A 19,567-nucleotide genomic window follows, 5' to 3' on the forward strand; every position below is an offset into this window, starting at 1 on the left:
TCGATAACCAATTCGATCCACCTCCTTGTAATACAAAATTATGGGTTCACCAACTTGTTTTATTGTTCCCACATGCAAGGGTGCACCATCAAAGTGGGGCCCTCATTTTTTAGGCGTGGCCATTGGCAGAGTTTGAAAATAAATAAATAACAAAATAAATAAAAATAAAGGAAAACACATAGGAAGATCATCATTTGGGCTCTAAACTTTCATTAATTTAGTTTCATTCTTAAAGGATAAATGTTAAAAGGTACAATTATTAGTACAATGTGCATATTTTTTAATCCGGGGAAGATAGCATCTCATAATTCATGTATGATGTTCTTAAGGTGCACTTTAGGTGGTGGTTGTTTACTTGTTTTGCGTGTGAGAATCGTATGCTTTCTTTTGTGTTGTATTGTTATGTTTTTATCGTCGTTTACAATGTAGGGACTCGACAATTGGATAAGGAATAAAGTTAGGTTCTAACTTTAATTTATGGGTAAAGTATTAATACTTTTATTCAAATGTGGGAGGATTTTTTTTAATTGCAATTTGATTCAATTTTTAATTACAATCAAGCTACTAAGGTTTGAATTTATAAATTCTTGTATACTACCTTAACCCTCATTATCAGCGCATTTCTAGTAGCTTTGCGAAGGAGCTCTAATCATCAAGGTTACTTTATATATGTTACTCCTAAAAGGATTTGATTTTTCTAAAATAAACAAAGATAAAGTCATTTCAGCTGTTGACGATAAAAATCAACAGTTGATATTTCAATGCATTTATGATTTTTTTTTAATGTATGTACACTTAATTATTTTCTCATCAACCATAACATTACTTTACATTTAAAAAGTGAATTACTCACTTTAGTTGAACCAGATCCTTCGTATGTCACATATAACACTCATGCTAACCATTCATTTAAATGCACTAAAATGTACGTGAGACTTCAGGACATTGATGTACATGAATTATTCTAAAAGATTTTGAAGGTAAGGAGAACAAGATTCGTAAATATCCTTCTCATAATTACAAATATAATGAAAAATATAAGAAAAAGAGAAATTTCATTGAAAAATTTTAGGGAGTTGAGATGGGGAATTCCTTTGTTGATTAGGTTTTAAGAGAGATGTGAAATCCGTCTATGATCTCGCTTTATGTAAACATCTTAAGAAAAATGTATGTGAACGATATCAAACAAGAATTAGTCTATTAAGCTAAGAATTAACAAACATGAGTTTTGACATATTAGTATAGACATACGTACGTATTGTGAGCCAAATATCTGGATAATAAGTACTGGAATAGTATGTAAGTAGCAACTTAATAAAGGCTAATGTTAAAATGTCAGATGTTGCAAGTTTTAACAGTGGAGTGTAGATTCAACACTTTGTTACAAATTAACAAAATCTTGCCTACTTTAAAAGATACACAACATTGTTCTTGTTTATACATGTATGTTATTTGTTTGCGTGTGTGCACATGTAGATGCACTATCTTGGCATTAATCCTTGTTAATTATCAGACTTCTGAAGGATTAGCAGAAAGACATCCTTGATACAAAAGTGTGTTAACGTTAATGCTACGAACATGTTCAAAGTGATTAAATTAATTTGCATTGCTTACAGTCTGAGCAAATGAGGGTGGAAATTTGATAAACATCCATTTTCTTTGTTTTTTGGTAATGGCAGCCTTAAGCTCAGTTTTAACTTTGCACTTTGCATGCTCTGGCCACCATGTTTAATCTTTTGGAAGTATGCACGTAAGAGAACAGAACAAAGTAAATTAACAATTACCTATAGAGGTTTACTTAGCTTTTCAAACCTCTTGAAATTAATAATTACGTTTTGACTTTAGGTGTGCTAAGAATGCAAGAAACCTTTTTCTCATCTTTGTTTACACCACAACATCCCCTTTCTCCTCCACGTGCTCCCTCTATGTTAATACTTTTTCACCAATTATGGTAGAAGCATCTTTCACTATGTATGAATTATTTCTATGCAAGGTTTTAAATTACGGTAGGAGTTGTAATCGTAATATTGTTGTGATCTTTGATGTGGGAAATTACGAATAAACGTGACCGCAAAGTATCATTGTAATCTTTGATGATGCGGGGAATTATGGATAAAGTACGACTATAATTGAGATCACCGAAACTCCAAAAACATTGACGTTGTGACTGAAATTTCAGTCACAGACCGTTTTTAAAAACTTGTTTATGTGATTGCATGGTGGTATATGTAGAATTATTGAAAATTTTAGCATTAACTATCACGTAAGACATGGTGTATGTGCTTGTCTTCTCATTTCTTAAGGAGGCTAGGAAATGGATTGAGTGGATTGGTAGTTGTTGCCATTTTTGGTCGATCTTTCTGACTAGGTTGTAACATATTTGCAATTTGCAAGTCAGCCATTAGCAAATTCCACTAGGAATTCAGAAACCTTAACAAAATTATGAAAAAGAAATATTATATGAAAATTATTACTATAATAGAGTATTAGATGACAAGAAAGATATCCCCACACATTGAAACCAATTTTAGATTGAGCAGAAGATAATTTTTATGTGCGATGAGCTAAACTAAATTCAACGCATAGACAAGAAAACAAATTTTTCTCATCTCTCTGAATATCTTCTGTCTGAAACTGGTCTCCCCTGTATTAGAGTCCATATACACGTCAAATGATATGGCATTTGACATTACTCATGCTTTAAATGCCTCTACAATTTTTTGTTCATCAACCCTCCCTATTTTAATTCAAAGTAAACTTTATGAAATGTAGCTACTTCTTTGATAAATGCACTTCCCGTGTGTTATGACTTCTCTTTCTATATGAATAATGTTGCACCAAGAACACAACAAAAACTCTAGACCAAACCACAATCCCCATAATCAAACCCAAGTAAGCCAGGCCAACCCCAATTTCCTCTGCCTTCCACTCCTTCAGTAGCCAAACAATACATACAAGGATTCCAAGCGATGAAATAACAAACCAACCATTCAGAACTCTATGCCATAGCTGAAAACTTTGTCCAAAATCTTAGGACTTTTGTTGACTTCCAACTTGTCAATAACCACGGAACAATTTAAATTAACCACAACTTTTCTGAGATGAATCAAATCATTAATCACGATCCTTATGGGAAGCTTCACTGTTATCAACAAAGGAATATTCCCTTTTTCCTGGTCTTCCATAAAGTGATTTTGCATTTCAACACTAAATTCATTTTCCCCCTTCAATTCCACGGTGACCGTTGTTGTGTTTTTCCCTGGCTGCAAGAAAGGAGGGATCTGCCCCGAGCTAAGTTGAGATCCTACGTACATTATCCCAACTTCATTCTCCAAATAGTCCAATCCGATTTCTTCATTAGGATTATCCGCTTTCACGACAATGACAACATCAGTGTATACCTTACTTTCCTTTCTGATATCAAATGACTTGACATTAATGTGTTCAATGTCATAGGAAGGAACCTTAGGCTTAATAAAGTAAAATAAAGCCAAACCAATTCCCACCAAGAGTATAATTATGATAAAAATGGTGCAAATGCAGCAACGGCAGAAACTAAAGCAGCAGCAACAACACCTCAGGCACCCGCAAAAACCAGAACCACGACGAGAACGCTTACGCGGCGGTTTATGAGCAAAAGGGTTCTCTAGAGACTCATATCTTTTAGGCACATATGCTTCAGATGTCATGATAAATGGTGGTGATTAACTGATTATTGATTAATCCTTTGGGATTGTGGGCATAGTACATTCAAGGAAATGAGTAGATAATTTTTTCATTCTCTTCTCCTTGTCTTGGACAAGAGGTGCAATTTTCTTTTGGTCGTTTAGGGAACCTTCAATCGGTTAAGGATTTTGTTACGTATGTATGGACATGGTTCTCTAACCAGGTTTTCTGAGGCTAAAACTGGTTTCTTCAGTTTTCTTATTTTTTTTTCTCTTTTTTTCCGATCCTATATTTAGGAACTGGTTAATTGAGGTTGCATTTGGTTGCTGGTCTTAAATTATGATTTGCTGGGGTGCAGACTGAAATTTTCATTCAATATATTTATTTAATTGTTGAAGTTTCCATATTTTTGGTGAACTTAATATCTCAATCAAAACTCAAAAATCAGAAACTAATATCAAGAAATACTGAAATTCATATAAGAGAATAACCTCCTTCAATCAATATTTTTTCTATACAAATGAACCTAAAAATTAAGTTCTTGACCATATGCTTAAAAAAACATTATTATCTACCATCCATATCATATCATACCATACCATGTTAGTTGAAGTTCCTATAGGATAATTCAGGGAAAGGCTCCTAGAAATTAAAGAACTCTGATGGCTCATTTTCTAATGTTAGCTTAAAGACCAATCATATGTAGTTAATAATATGGTGAACATACAAATTACAAAATATAAAGATTCATAATCTATACAGAATAAATGGCAGCAGCATGGTACTCATTTTCCATTATCAACCGTACACAGAGTAGTCAAAACAAGGAAGTGATTGATTGAAATTTGAAAAAGAAGAAGCAAGAAACGTAAGCAAAGCTGGTTCCAAATCTTCACAAGTCGGTGGTGGAGAGAGAGGACTTGAATCTAAAAGAACCTGCTTTAGTTTGCACAAGCTTCAAGACAGAGGCTACAATTTTCTTGAACTTGAGAGCAACATTGTTGAGCTTAGGCGATTCGGGCTCTGTGAAAGAATCTAGCTTATAGGTTGTGAGGAAGATTTTCCTCTGCTTGGCTCTTCTGCGTCTGTAGCTAATGGACTTGAGAATGTGGTCCCTTCCACTGCTAGGCACACCCCCAAGAGTTTCATATTTGTATCTACGGCTGCGAGAGAGGGTGGAGCTGCGGAGAAAGGTGGCCATGGTGGGTGGCTATGCGAAGTTGCAAAAACTCTCAGTCTCAGACACTACTCATCACTTGATACAGAACAAGCTTTTGATTCTTGTTTATGATCGATCGTTATCATTGTTTGGTGTTTCCTTTTATTGTGCTGTCCCTACCCTTCGAATTGTTGGGTGTAGACTTCAATAAAAGGTAGTTCACCATCATTCCGGTCTTATTTTTTTCTCCCTCGTGGGGTACATTTATAAATGTTTGTTTTTTTTAAGTTTAACTACATTTTTTGTTCAAACTCAATAACTTTTCTTCTTAATCTCTGTTATCCAAAAACTGTTGTGTAGTTGCACCGGGTATCTAGACAATTTTAACTGTGCCCCGAATACGATTGAGAAGTGACTCTCTACATTCTTAGTCTGAAAATGCTTGGCATGAAATATTTACATAAGATACTTTATTGTTCAAATCAAATTGATTAAATATCTAATATAATAAATGAGAATTAATAATATCTTTACCTCAAAAGTCTAATCCTATTTTTATATATATCTTAACGAACCAAAAGGCTCATGGACCTTACTCATGATTTTCATTTTTGTTAATCTAGATTTATTTGGTGGTTATTCTAAAATAAGGTAATTAGGTTATATTTATATATGATTCTTATTTAATAAAGAAAGCCTAAATCAATTGGTTGAGCAGAGTCTATAAGTGTTTTAAACTTTATGGTATTGTACTCAATTCTTATGGATATAAAAAATATGATTCAATGTCAGGAGATTATTTATGATACTAATTTTTTCAATTCTAAACATCCATAACATCAAAGTACACAAATCTAAAACATAAAAAAAGAAGAAGAGATTATTACAACTATATAAATATAAACTCTTTACTAAACAAAATAATTAAAAGGTATATATATGTTCGGTGTAAATATCTCACACACTAAGTGTGGTACAAGTACGTCAACTCAAAAAGGAAATTATATGGGCTACATAACCAAAACATTTTCCTGCGTACATATCTATCTCCTTGCAAAAGTGTGCACTTGCTTATCCTAAAAAACATAAATCTTAAATAAATGAGACAAAAGTCTTAGTGAGTGTAACATAACTCGTATGTGAGACATTTCCCCTTTTGTGTACTCTTTGGTGGCAACCCAAACCTTTCTTTAATCTCATTTATGTACCCTGATCCAATGCTTGAATATATTCCTTACCCTTAGTTAAGTACCCTTTTATTTTTGTTATGCTTTAGGTCCACTTTGGAAATTCTATTATAACCCGGTTTAGAAACTCTTAGGAGACTTTTGTTACTCTAGCCTCCAATATGATAATTAGGGTTTTCTATCCTCTTACTTCTCATTGTTCTTTTGCTCCCACGCTTCCATGAGGATCTAAACTCTTCTTCAAATTTTAAGGATTGTGAGCTCTATGTGTTTTCTACCCCTTTAGTTTTTTAGGTATTTATTGTTGGCAATGAAATTGGATTTCTAAAATAATCTATCATACGCGAACATACACTAACAAAAATTTAACGAGATTCAAAAAATATGTCTACATCATAAAAAATAGAGCGACTATCTTTTTTTATTAACCAGTAAAAGGATTACACCGGTTTATATAACAATAATAAATAAACCTAAAGCTACAATATAGTATTACCAAATGACAATTGTACTGTATCAAACAAACCTAATTCGTAACCTGACAACAAACAGGCCTAAGTCTACGTTTTTTTTTTTTTTTTAAATCAGTAAAATGTATATTAATATGCATAAAGTTGGTACGAGGGGTACCTGTGATTACAAAAGGTAAGTAACAGAGTCATTCTAACAGCACCACGGTTAAGCCATATTTATAGGCTAACTAAAAGCTAATCATAATAACCTGAATATATAATCCCTACCCAACACACATGAATCATATCAATGACCCCCCACACCGAACCAAACTAGTTGGCCCAAGCCCAAGTGACAGATGCTCGCACGATTCGTCCCACTCGATCCGCATCTGCGCCTGCCTATGGAATATGAGATATGCGCAACATTTATATTTCTACTATTTTTATACCAAACACTATTTTGTTTATTGTGCAAGATGACTAATTGTTCAATTAATGAAACTGTGTGGTTAGTGTCTAAGCCTTTAAAATCATTTCTTATCACAAATATGTGAAAGACATCCCAATTATTTGAGTAGAAAATATGGATTTAAGAATTTTATGTAGAGAAATTTCAGGAGGACTTAATTGTAACTATTTAAAAATAAGTAATTAGATTTGAGTAAAAAATTGTAGAAGAAAAACCAAAAAAACCTCACATTATTTATAAGAAAGAGTCTAAAATATTTAAATCTAATATTAAAATAGTATTTTTATTTTACTAATTTGAAAAATACAAATTTTAAAACATTTTATGTAACTAAAGAATGGATAATATGTCCCACTATAGATATTTAAGAATGGATATATACCAAAGCTCTTAATGGTGTAAATATGCATTATTGGAGTACACAACTTCTCTAAGAATATAAATATGAACATAAGTGTTTTAGTCTGAAAATTTGTATTTATATATACTATACAGAGAGAGATGAAAAATTGTAATTGATGTAATGAAAAAATAAGATTATAAAAATTGATACAAAAAATAATTATAGTATCTTCCAATCTCACCCATTTTCATCGATCGATCCCAGCCTCTAAATCCATGAATACATGCGAAGAGAAGCTATTGATGGTAGTCACATCAGAGCTTAGGGTGCTAAATTTATCAGCCGAACTGGACTCGATGGCACATGAACATTAATTAAATGGTAAAATGTAGTGATAGCAAGCAAACGCAAGTGCCCAAGATGATGGTGCATTTATGCTACCCAACAATACTTGGGCATGTGTGGAAAGGCCTTGGACAGTACTCACGTAAAAGAAGCACTTTTAACTCTTGCGTTTTAAATTCTTTCTGCTTCTCCTTTTCTCTCATGGAACAACAAAAGCTAGCGCGAGCAATCCTGTGAATAAGTGTGCGTAATATTTCATGTGACCTCTTCTTGCGCAATCCTGTGAACTGATTCAATTCCATGATATCTATTACCACTCTACACCCCCTTTATTCTTTATATATATATATACACACACACACCTTTAGTTCCTTCTTCTCCATTCACCGCTCTACGTTTTCTCTTTACGTACGCATCTCAAATATATTAGCAACATCGATCGATCTCACAACACTCAGGAATTGAGAGAGAAAAACAAGAATGAGGAGGAACTCTCTCTATATTGCTGCATTCGTGCTTGTTTTACTTTGTGTTCCAATAATCATCTCGGCAAGGCACATAAACCGGTCACGTTCACGTAACTCTCAAATTCTAAACTTTTCAGGTCACCAAAAATCTATTATAGGTTTCGGTCGAGATAATTAATATACGTAGTTTTTTTTTTTTTTGAAGTTGAGATAATTATGTAGTTAGAGGTTATATTTCTTTGAGTAGTAATAGATGGACACACGTTGCATACACCTAATTAACATAATTTTTTTCTTTATCACTTTTTTTCACATTATATTATCTATAGTATTTACATTTTTCTCTCGCTCTTTCTCTAAGTGTAGATTAGCATATGGGTGCTCATAGATCATTTTTGTTTCTTTTAAGTACTACCTATTTCTTTTGAGATATATAATTAAGAAAAAAATAGCATAAAAATTAAATGGCCAATTTGCATTAATTTAAGAGTTTAATTTTATTACATTATTAGTATATAAAAAAAATACTCTCTCTCAATCTATTAACAATCATTCTTGATATAATTTTCAAAACAATTATTACAAAAAAAAATATTTTTTTATTACAGAACAATCTATGATAATTAAAATGATAGCATAAAGACTATCAATATATATATTTCTAATAAATTCTTAATTTAATGTTAAGTAGGACATGGTGGGCATCCAGATCCAGGAGAGAAAAACACAAAAGATGGAATGAACATAGTGGCAAAAGAAAAGTTGCATTGGGAAGGAAGAGTAGTGGCAAGGAAACGTATTGGTCGTGGCCCCGACACACTAGAAATAGCGGGTTCGAGGTTGCCTGATTGCTCTCACGCGTGTGGATCATGCTCGCCATGCAGGTTGGTGATGGTCAGCTTTGTTTGTGCATCGCTTGCGGAGGCTGAGTCCTGTCCAATGGCTTACAAGTGCATGTGCCATAACAAGTCCTATCCTGTCCCATAACCTCTAATTTCAATTTCTATCCCCGTCTAACATATATACTGCTAATTTTCTGGGGTTTTTTTTCTCCCTCTCTTTTGTTGTTCTGCTTCGTAAACACGGATTCCTAGCTATAAACATGGTTTTTCGCAAGGTGGACAAATAGTGTTCTAGTTCATGCTAGTTGTTAAGAAAGTAATCGTTAATTTTGAGTTTAAGGTTATGAATCACGTCCTTATTATTTGGTGATAAAATAAATAGTGATCGCAATCCCATGCTTGTTACTTGTCAAAAAAATAAAATAAAAAAAAGGCATGAGATATTCACGATCTGTCGACCTCAATTTTATAGTCATTATTATAGAATGGGCCAATTGGGCTGTCTTGTGAATTCCACGATAATCTTTGAAGGCAATTGCTCCCTGAACCTCCCATATTGTTTATGGTACTTTCTTAAGCTTTCAAAACAACCAATCTGGAATACACTCCAGAAAGCTCTTTCCAAAAATGTAAATAATTTACATTCCAAAAAGACCTTTACGGAATGTAATTTTACACTCCAGATTAGGTGCAAGAAGCAATATGGGAAGTGCATGAAGTAACTACTACCTCTTTGAAGCTTGCAAAGCAAAATAGGCTCATTCTACAATGGAAGCCGAGTACTACATCACAATCTCGGACAAAAAAAGAGTTTATGTATTAGAATCGGAGCCATGTGCTGTGAAATGCTCTATGGCCCACGCACTTGGTTTATTTTATTTATTTATTTTTTGTGTGTAATTTTATATTTTAATTCATAGGATATTTGTAGGAAGTTGAAACTTCGTCATCTGGTACCTTTGTCTTATATTCGGTTTCAGTGTGAATGTATGATACAAATTTTTGTTTGGTACTAGGAATTAATAATAATAAAACTATATTCACCTTTAATGTGTAGACTTTTATCACACATATTTAAACTGAAACTTCAATTCTGAACGAAAAACACATGAAAAATAGCATATAATTTTGTCCGTATTGTAGACTACAGCTTCTTAAATCAGCACGATGAACAATGAAGCTGACGAAAACCACCTCATATATATCCTCAGTGATTGCACAAAAAAGCTTTTTACATCTATAGTGACTAGTGAGAATGGGAACTCACAGGCATGATTGTTGATTCGATTCGTTAACCCAATAACCAGTGCACTTATTGGACATGATAGTGTTTTAAGATGAGACCACTTGAAATCATCATCATGGCATGGCACACAATGCAAGTTGAGAAAACAAACGTGCAAAAGAAAAAGAAAATATCGAATACTTAGGGGTAGCTTTACTTGCTACATATATATGATATTGCAATTTCTATCCATTCAGAATGCTTGCATTCTTTTACTTTACTTTTGTCCTTGTATTCCTCAATGATGAAATTTTAGCATCATAGCATGGCCGAACGGAAAAGTAGAAAGAAATCATTTTGATCATGCAATTACATTATCTATGAGGAATAACAATGATGTCACGCAATCAATATATAAGTTTTTTTCTCTTTAAACTACATGATTTTGGAATATAATCTTCTTATCTGAAATATTACTTGATGCAATAGAAAACGGAACCATAAATTAAGCTTATGTAGATGGGATTTAACATGATATTATAGTCTACAGTCTTTTTTTTACCATAAATTATATTTTGTATCAGTATTATAGCCGTCTTATATTGCCAACAAAAAAAAACTGAATTATATATATATTCGACAAATTCACTTAATCTTAATTAGTTTTAAGATGAAATTTAATAATAATTACAATATTTCTTATAAAATCCTTAAATCCAATCTATATATCATTAGGTCCCATGGACAAGCACTTACTGATTCATTAATTTATTGTTTCTATGTTATAGGAATTTATATATATATATATATATTAAAATGTAAGTATTTACATGTTTATTTAACAATAATAAGTTCAACAGTTTATAGGAGTTCAAAGATTGAACTTTCCTCCAACACATATACTTGAAAAAGATGTAAAATTAAATTTCAATCATCGCTTGTTTTTTTTTTCCATAAAATATTTAATATTTAAAAAAACGTATGCTTTTTTCTTCCTATACATTAAGTGCATATGTTAAGAGGTTAAAAAAATATTAGAAAGAAAGAATTTATCATAGATAATAGAAAAAATATTTATTACATTAAAATCTTTCTTTGCTTTAACTTTTTTAATCTATACACAAGGTGCATTAGGATAGAAAAGCAGATACAAAATTTAGTCAATCAAAATATTTGTGAGATTTTTATGTTTAAAGTTATTTTTGAGATATTGTAGAAAGACAAAAGAAATAAAATAATTCAACTCTAACATCTAACACACTACATTTATAACATATTTGGTATTAAAGCTTTCTTGCACATTAACATTATTGAAAAGAAGATAAAAGGAGTACGTGATGGAAGAGTGAGATAATACGTTAGGATGACTTCAAAACGCACACAAATACTATCTTTTCAAAACACACACGGGGGATAAGATTTTCAGAAGGCACCATGGAACGGGGCCCAATTTCTTGTTAGGTTTTAACGCTGCGTCCTGCTTCATAAAGGTCAAAAAAACACTATTTCTTGTATTTCATGGAACTTCTGGTGCGACTTATTGATATACGATGTTCATTTGCCTATTAAAAAAAGTTTGACATAGTAGATATTTTAAAGGTAAATTAAGTTTTGTATTATAGAAATTTTATTGTCAATTAAATTACTTTCATCCTATTTTTTTTCTTATTTCTCTCTACTTTTGTTTATCTCTCCCTTTCACCCTAAAAGAGGATGGACATTTACAATTTTTTGAACGAAGTCTTTATAAACATGCACATTATCTTTTTTTTATAGGGAAAATATTTTTATTGTATTTCATTTAAAAGAGTGTCAAAAATACAATTGGGAATATGATCCAAAGTATGGTGGCTAGCATGAAACTTAGATGTCCTTGCAAGTAAATGGACAATTTGATTGGTTTGCCTCCTAATTAAATTCACCCTAGAGTTTGGAAGTGTGTCTAAACAAGTTTTGCATTTTTCATTTATGTAGTGAAATTCATCTACTCCTTGTTTCATAGAGTGTAAAGTATTAGTAACTTGTTTACAATCTGTTTCTAGGATAACACTTTGGAAATGCAGCTCTTGCATCCATTCAAGTGCCTAGAGTAGAGCCAAACCTTCAGCTTCTCTTGGTCTCTGGGTTGCCATTCATGTGTACTGTTCTAGCTAATAGGAACCTTCCTTGGTCATCTCTGGCTACTAAGCCAGCATACCAAAAGAGTTCAAGTCTGCAAAAGTTGCTGCATCTGAATTGTAAAGTATTTGTTGATCTTTGTTTTCCTCCTTTTCTATGTGGGTTGATTTCTCTTTTTATATCTCTCTCGATCCCTTCTTTTCTCTGCGTCTCAATGTTAAAGAAAACATAACAAAATACATAATAAAAGGATGTAATCCAATTTGCTAAAATGGTAGAATTAGGCTTGATTTAACTTCACTTACAAATCCTATATTGGGAATAATACAATTTGATTCTTTGTTTCATCTGCTCAATTTTCTAATTTGTTTTTATTGTAATGTATTAGATAAAAAAAAATTATTCCCTGTTAAAGTTCTAATACTCCTACACCTATTAAATATAATTCAATGATAAAACACATGTCTGAAGTTATTCTTTTTATTAAAGATAATTAATGCATGTTTAATTTCACTTTTCTAATATAATTTCTTTTATAATTTTAAGAAGCTAATAATTATAACTTTTACATTTTAAATGTGATTTTTTCTTTCTCAATAAGCTTCTAAACACACTATAAAAGACTTATGTGATCAACACTCGTTGAGAAGATTTATGTTTTGTCTTTTTTTATAGAATTGTTTTCAGCTTCGTTGTATTTGAGGATTTAAGGGATGTGCATAGTAAATTAATGAATTGCAAATCAACTAATAAAACGATTATGATTTAACGGAATAAAAAGGACCTAAACATCACTTTCAAAGTTTCAATACTGACAGAAATTAGAAAAGAAAGATTTTACTTACAGCGGCATCATTGTTTATGGCCACGTTTGGCAGTTGCCACTTTGCATTTTAGCTGCATCACATCCAAATTTTAGGACAATTATTTGATTAAATATATGCGATAGTGAGATATAAAAATAGATGGGGCGTGTGGCGACCATAATATCTATTATTCATTTTCACTAAAACCTCTCTAATTATAAATCCACCAAACTCATTAGTTTTTCATAATTCAATCAAACTAATTTTGTTGCCAAATAAATAGCTGGGTTGATTGATTCATGAGTGGCATCAAAATTATAGAACAGATGCTAACATCGAGTTAGTTCAACCAGAAAAGGTGTTCAAACTTAATTTTGTTTTTTAAAATAGAATTAAGTGATTATATTAACGTATACTTAGAAGCCAAAATAACAGTAAGTGTTTAAATTTAGAAATTTAGATAAAACAATCAAAAAATTTATAGACTTATTTAGAATTTTTAAATTTTAAAAAATTAACGTGTGCGTTGTATTTTAAAGATCAAAATGAAAATTTACTTTTGATTTATTCGTTCGTGTGTCATCCATGATTTTGCTATTTTTATATATAAAGAAAATAGAGAGATCAGAGTATGATACTATTATTTGTGAGTTAACGTCAATTTTTTATGTTTTGATACGTATAAAAAATATCTGAATGTTCCATGGCGCAGCAATATCTTCTAGTTGTCCTTTCTCTCTTAGAACAGGTAAAATTAAAATGAAAGGGAATTTGTCAGTTCATTCAAGAGGTAAAACTAAGAAAAATGAACGCTTGGTGAAGCATAGTGGTCTCTCTGTCTTTTTTTTTTTTTTTTTACTTCACCGTGACCCTTTTTAAAAACAACAGTCTAGACTCGAGTGGTATTTGTTGCTCGGACCATGTACAAAAACTTACTACACTGCAAACGATTTTAATTTTAATTTTTGGAAATAATTTATTAATGAGTTTAATGATGGGTTGTAAAATTTTAAAAAAATGCCCTGTACAAAAAAATAATTCTTTTACCAAAAAATTGACAAATAAGCTTAATTTAAAATAATTTTACATTATTATCTAACAAAAATTAATCATATACACATAATAAATTTATTAACTTTTATAATAATTTAACAATATTTTTTAATTAATTGCATAGTCATCAAATTTGTGTTTGTATTTATAATAGTTCAAATTTTTATTCCAATATTCTTTTATTAATTAGAAGTAGTATTTCTTTTTAAGGATGTAAAGTCACATAAGGACACTTAACATCATATTTTAACCCAAAACCTTAAGGTTCGGGTTTATACGTCTTCTCCTCATTGTCGTGTCGTGTTGTTAGGCGAAACAACAGAAGCCAAAATAAATTCCTTCAAACTTGCAAAGAACTTGTGAGAAACACTAATAAAGTATAGAGCGCAAAATAGAAATTAAAAACAAAATAGAGACATAATTTATTTAACATGAAAAACCCCTCAATACAAAGGTAAAAACCATATGTCATTTAGACCACATAAATTAACTCCACTATAATAAATAAAAATACAAGAGAACCTCCAACAAGAGCACTAAAATATGCTACAAACAGTCAAATCAACATAGACCACAATTGGTACCATAGAGACAAGAAAATAAAATTCCCAGAATATAAATGTGAAACACTTATCTTTCTCTAGATATCTTTTTCACAATCCAACATTTTTTCCTTCTCAAATGAATCTCTCTTAGTGTATCTCATTTTCTAATGGGATCCCTCTCCACTTAAATAAGTGAGACATACTGACCTTTTCATTTGGACTTTTACTTCACATGGGAGAGAAGTCAAAAAACCCAACAAATTCATCATTTAAAGGAGATAGATTTGTTAATTAGTATTTGAACATATCCATCATCTTTTTAATTAAATTCTAATAGTACTTAGATAATTAGAAGTACTAATAATAAGAAAAAGAAAAAAACACAAAAAATATAATAATAATAATAATAATAATAATAATAATAAAAAGCAATAACAATATAACTGATTCTACCAATTAACATCGTGTGACAAGCTTAATAAATAACATGTTCTTTATACATGTGATAAAAAAATATTAAAAAAGAATAATCCCTTAAAAATTTCCACCTCGAGAGATTGTCATATATGGATCAATTCATCAAAATATTAATACAACTCAGATTTTTTAAAAAAAAAAGAAGAAAAAAATGAAGAAGCAGCAACAACTCATGACATTAACATTACCCATTTACCCCCAAATTTTGGTTATGGTTTTTGTTTTATTTCATGTCCATATATTTATTGCTATGGGTAAGCTCATTCATCTATTCTATATGCATGACAGCAAGAGCCATATTAAACATGGATGAATATGGAAATAATCCAAGATATTGCATTCTTTCTTTCCTTTTCTTCTCTTTATTAAATGAGTGCGCACAACAACAAAAATAGAGAGATGTCATTGGTCTAGAGGGGTGCTTAATTAACTATTGCAAGCAAAAGCCGGTGGGAACCGGTAACAAGACACAAAGAAAAAAAATTGGCAAAAATGTGCAACCTGATTCTACATCATTTGTGACATCCATTAACCATTATGATCAATACACAATATACTCACTTCTTTCCCTCTGACCTCCCCCACCTATCTCTCTACATACAATTACCTCTTCTTGATGAGAGGCTGTTGAAAGGAGTCAATTCACACACGCACACCCTTTTTGCTTGGTTGAAACTTAACAAGGGTTTTTGGTCCTTAAATGCCTCAAGGGTTAAAGACCAACAACTACTACTACATACGTATATATATATATATATATATCCTCATTTCTCACACTCCCCCTCAAGAGAAAAGAAGAAAAGAAAAGAAAAAAAGGTGCAATTAATGGTCCAAGAAAGCGCACATAAAAAACCAAAGATCCGAGAAAAGGATGATTTTGTAGCTTTGCAAGTGCGAACTCTTTTGTAGAGTAGTGGATTATTTTGTTTTTAGCCGTGCCGAATGCCCACGAAGTGATTAAAGTCATGATGCTGGACCCTTAGTTGCTTCAACCATGAATCTGCCACACTCAATAGTGACAATAGCCTTTCTTGGTCCCGACCACGATTTCCTGCGACCCACACGTTTCCCCCTTGCATTTTGTAAGTTGCCAAACCAAATGCTGGCAGTGCTATGCCTTCCCCTTCCTTTTTCTTCTCGTGGCCACCCTCTATGTCATCATCAAGGTCCATGCCTACACAAGTAAGAACACAAGTTCCATGAATTTTTTGTATATTCCTTCTCAAATATACAGAAGTAAATGTTCAAGGACCCCTTCATATCCCCACTATAAATAGGAAAGTGAGCTTTTAGGTTCAATTTGTTTTTTGTTAGGCATTTTTTTAGATACAATCTTATTTGAATATTTGTTTATCAGATACTAAATACAAATACCTCTCTCAAAGAAGATTTAAATATTTTGTTTGTCGCATTGTGAGAGACAAGCTCTTTGGTTGTTTGTTTTAGGTTCAAATCTTGGTGAGGTTGTTATTATTATACAAACAAAAACAAAATAAAAAATTGTAAACCCCCTCTCTTTTTTAAAAAGATGGGATCATGAGAAATACCTTGAAATGAAGATGAAAGCGTGTGATAAGTGAGGAAGCATGTAGAAAGATCTTTAATTGTTCTTCCCATGGGGATATGATATATTGGGTACCTGAGAAAAAAGTATATTCGTTAATAAGCTATATCATAAATACTGATGACCCTACAAAAGTTAAGATCAAGGATGTGCGTTGGGATCAATTACAAATGCATTTAAGCATTTGGACTATATTTTGGTGACAAAGTTACATGGATAAGAAAAGAAAAAATAAATCATGTTCAAGTAGTTATATATAGGATGAGACAAAATCAATTACCACGCAACGGCCATCCAACTTGCTGGCGAAAGATCAACACTTCTTAATGACATCAACCCTGGGTATCTTTGTGCTAATCCAGTAATCTGAAAGTAAGATACGATCCCAGCAAGTCAGCAATCGAATCTCTATACTTTTGTGCATTACTGGTTATGCTACAAGAATATTTATGTTGTTTTTATGCATTACTGGTTATGCTAGCCGAATATTTTTTTGTTGTTTTTATAACAATCACTATTGTCCAAGCAATGAAAACTACATACATTAACAAAGCTTTGGAAGAGGAACATATGCTAGACAAGCCTAACAATTACATTGATAAGAAATAAAGAGAAAGGGAATATGCATAATTTTCATTATCACTTGGACATATTCAGAGGGGGAAAAATGAGTCTCTCTATCTACTCATGTTGAAAAGTCAAAGCATGTATGTATCTTTTTACGGATGCCTATCCTTAAATGGTTTTTTGGTAATTATAGCTCTGCCTTTTAGTGCTTTCACATTTTCCATACCAAATCAATTGGTTTGGATCTCATCTAAGAACACACCAAAAATAGAACATAGACATAGATAGATGAACTGCTACTGAAGGCAATAATTAAACAAAGAGAAAAGATGCTGAAGTAACATAAAGGGCACCAATGCAACACACCTTATCCATGAGAGGAACTCTTCCATATGGAGTTGCTCTTTCAAAATATTGGCAATAAAGGTGACCCAATCTGTCATTGAAATGCCAGAGACAATCTTGCTCAGAGCCTCCTTCTTCTGAGGAAGTTCCATCCCACCTCCATAACTTGTCACACTCACTCTCATCGCTGAAAGAATCACTATAGGAATCCCTTGTTTCACAGTCACCTGATTCAGTCTCTTCCCTGAAAAACTCACAATTTTTGCATTAATTACTAGCTGAATTATAAGCTACCATATCATCAAGCTGACAATGATGCTTGCACACAATAATTCACCAACCCACTTCAACAGAAACAACAACAAAAACTCAACAACCCATTTTCCAAAAGCAACATCATAGAGTGATGATAGAATCCGCGTGGAAGTTTGACCATAAAAAACATTATCACCCAAATGGTGGTGCATTCTATCAGAAAACTTAAAAAGAAAAAAAAGATTTTTTCTTTACCCCATTTCAATTCAAAAATCTACTAGTTATGAAACAAAAAACAAAAGCTTTCAATACAAGTGGATAGATATTCATGATGGAAGCTCAATTTGGTAAAAAACTATGATGATCAAATTCATGCTAATGAATTAATATATATATATATATATATATATATATATATATATATATATATATATACATACATACCTGAAACTGTTGCTAGTGAATATCTGAATTGCGGAGAGATAAGGCACATAGTACTGCACAAGTGTTTCTCCACTTGTCAAGGTAATGGGAACTCCTGCTCCATAAGCACTCCATTCGTCGTAGCAATTCCAAAGATCCCCCAACGTGAAATATTCCACGCTTTCTCTCTCCCACGGTTGCCACAAACGGTTAAGGCTTGTAATCTCGGACTGCACACAAAAAACAAACACCACAAAATTTAGGACAACAACAACAGCATAATCTGATGATCATGTCACAAGGGAAGAGATAAAATGGAAAAGGTCAAGACCTTGGGAAGAAACTGAGATTGAACCACAGGTGTGGTACACCGTACGAAACAGTCAAGGTTAGAATGCATTGACCCTTTATTAAAAATCATTTTTTGATAGAGAGAAGATAGAGACAGAGAGAGAGGGAGAGAGAGGAAGAGAGAAGGGAGGGAAGATGGAGTTTTTAGCTTCTCTCCCTACCCTGAAAAACAGAGGGAACCACCCAGATGGGGAAGAAAACAAAAAAAAAAAAAAAAAAGGGTGAGAGAGAGAGAGATTGTGGGGATTGCAATTTAGCCTTTGAAAGAGAATCGAAAATGCAAATCGTTTCCCCCACAATGAAAGACTTCTATTTTTTGACGTTAGGACACCGAATTTCCCGCAAAATCTCAATACCCTTCACTTTTTTATTTTATATCTCTCCCATGTCTTTTTCCTTCTCTCCTCAATCAACAATGTTGCAAATTCAACACCTTCACACGGGGGGAGACAGATTCTTATGCAAAGAAACAAGGCTATTTTTCTCTCTCTTTCGCTGTAAAACCAAGCCTTGAAGAAAACTCAAGACAAGACTGCTTTGTTCAACGTTTAAGATACACACTTCTCAGGAGATAATTAACAATAACACACTCACGCTTCAACCTTGTATCTTGAGATTAAATCAAAGCACACAAACAAAGCCACATAGTCACCTTAAAAATGAAAAAAGACACGGGTAAGAAAAGATCATGGACAAGGTCAGAGAGTACAAAGATGTATCGGAAATTTACAAACAAGAGAAGAACTCGATCTTCGGTTTAGTTGTGATGAGTGAGTGAGTAGTAGCAGAGGAGATAGATAGATAGATGGAGATTATGAATTATGCATAGCCATAATTAAAGCATCAGAATACAAGATTTATAACATTTATGAGATTCACCCATCTCTTCAAATAGTCCGTCTCAC

At 32.3% G+C, this 19,567-nt stretch overlaps 3 protein-coding genes across 4 annotated transcripts; 1 reads left to right on the forward strand and 2 right to left on the reverse strand.

Annotated features, from left to right (window-relative positions):
- Positions 1–2,990: 2,990 nt before the first annotated feature.
- LOC102667828 (NDR1/HIN1-like protein 6) lies at positions 2,991–3,689 on the reverse strand. The gene has a single exon (XM_006595387.1). It carries the CDS (start codon positions 3,687–3,689, stop codon positions 2,991–2,993), a length of 699 nt encoding a protein of 232 aa, XP_006595450.1.
- A 4,310-nt stretch (positions 3,690–7,999) lies between these two features.
- LOC102662905 (protein EPIDERMAL PATTERNING FACTOR 1) lies at positions 8,000–9,882 on the forward strand. Of its 2 annotated transcripts, none has more exons than XM_006594797.2 (2): positions 8,000–8,201; positions 8,783–9,882. In XM_006594797.2, the coding sequence occupies exons 1-2, from the start codon at positions 8,105–8,107 to the stop codon at positions 9,076–9,078; spliced, it is 393 nt and encodes a 130-aa protein (XP_006594860.1). In that variant the 5' UTR covers positions 8,000–8,104; the 3' UTR covers positions 9,079–9,882. The 2 variants fall into 2 exon arrangements, with proteins under 2 accessions (XP_006594860.1, XP_006594859.1); XM_006594796.2 differs by having other exon boundaries at positions 8,015–8,201; positions 8,780–9,882.
- A 5,680-nt stretch (positions 9,883–15,562) lies between these two features.
- LOC100786536 (uncharacterized) lies at positions 15,563–19,567 on the reverse strand. Its single transcript, XM_003543296.5, has 6 exons — positions 18,643–19,567; positions 18,333–18,541; positions 17,655–17,877; positions 17,002–17,087; positions 16,705–16,796; positions 15,563–16,331 (listed from the first exon to the last, which is right to left on the reverse strand). The coding sequence occupies exons 1-6, from the start codon at positions 18,730–18,732 to the stop codon at positions 16,087–16,089; spliced, it is 945 nt and encodes a 314-aa protein (XP_003543344.1). The 5' UTR covers positions 18,733–19,567; the 3' UTR covers positions 15,563–16,086.

This window comes from Glycine max, chromosome 13 (genome assembly GCF_000004515.6).
Source record: "Glycine max cultivar Williams 82 chromosome 13, Glycine_max_v4.0, whole genome shotgun sequence".
NCBI lineage: Eukaryota > Viridiplantae > Streptophyta > Magnoliopsida > Fabales > Fabaceae > Glycine > Glycine max.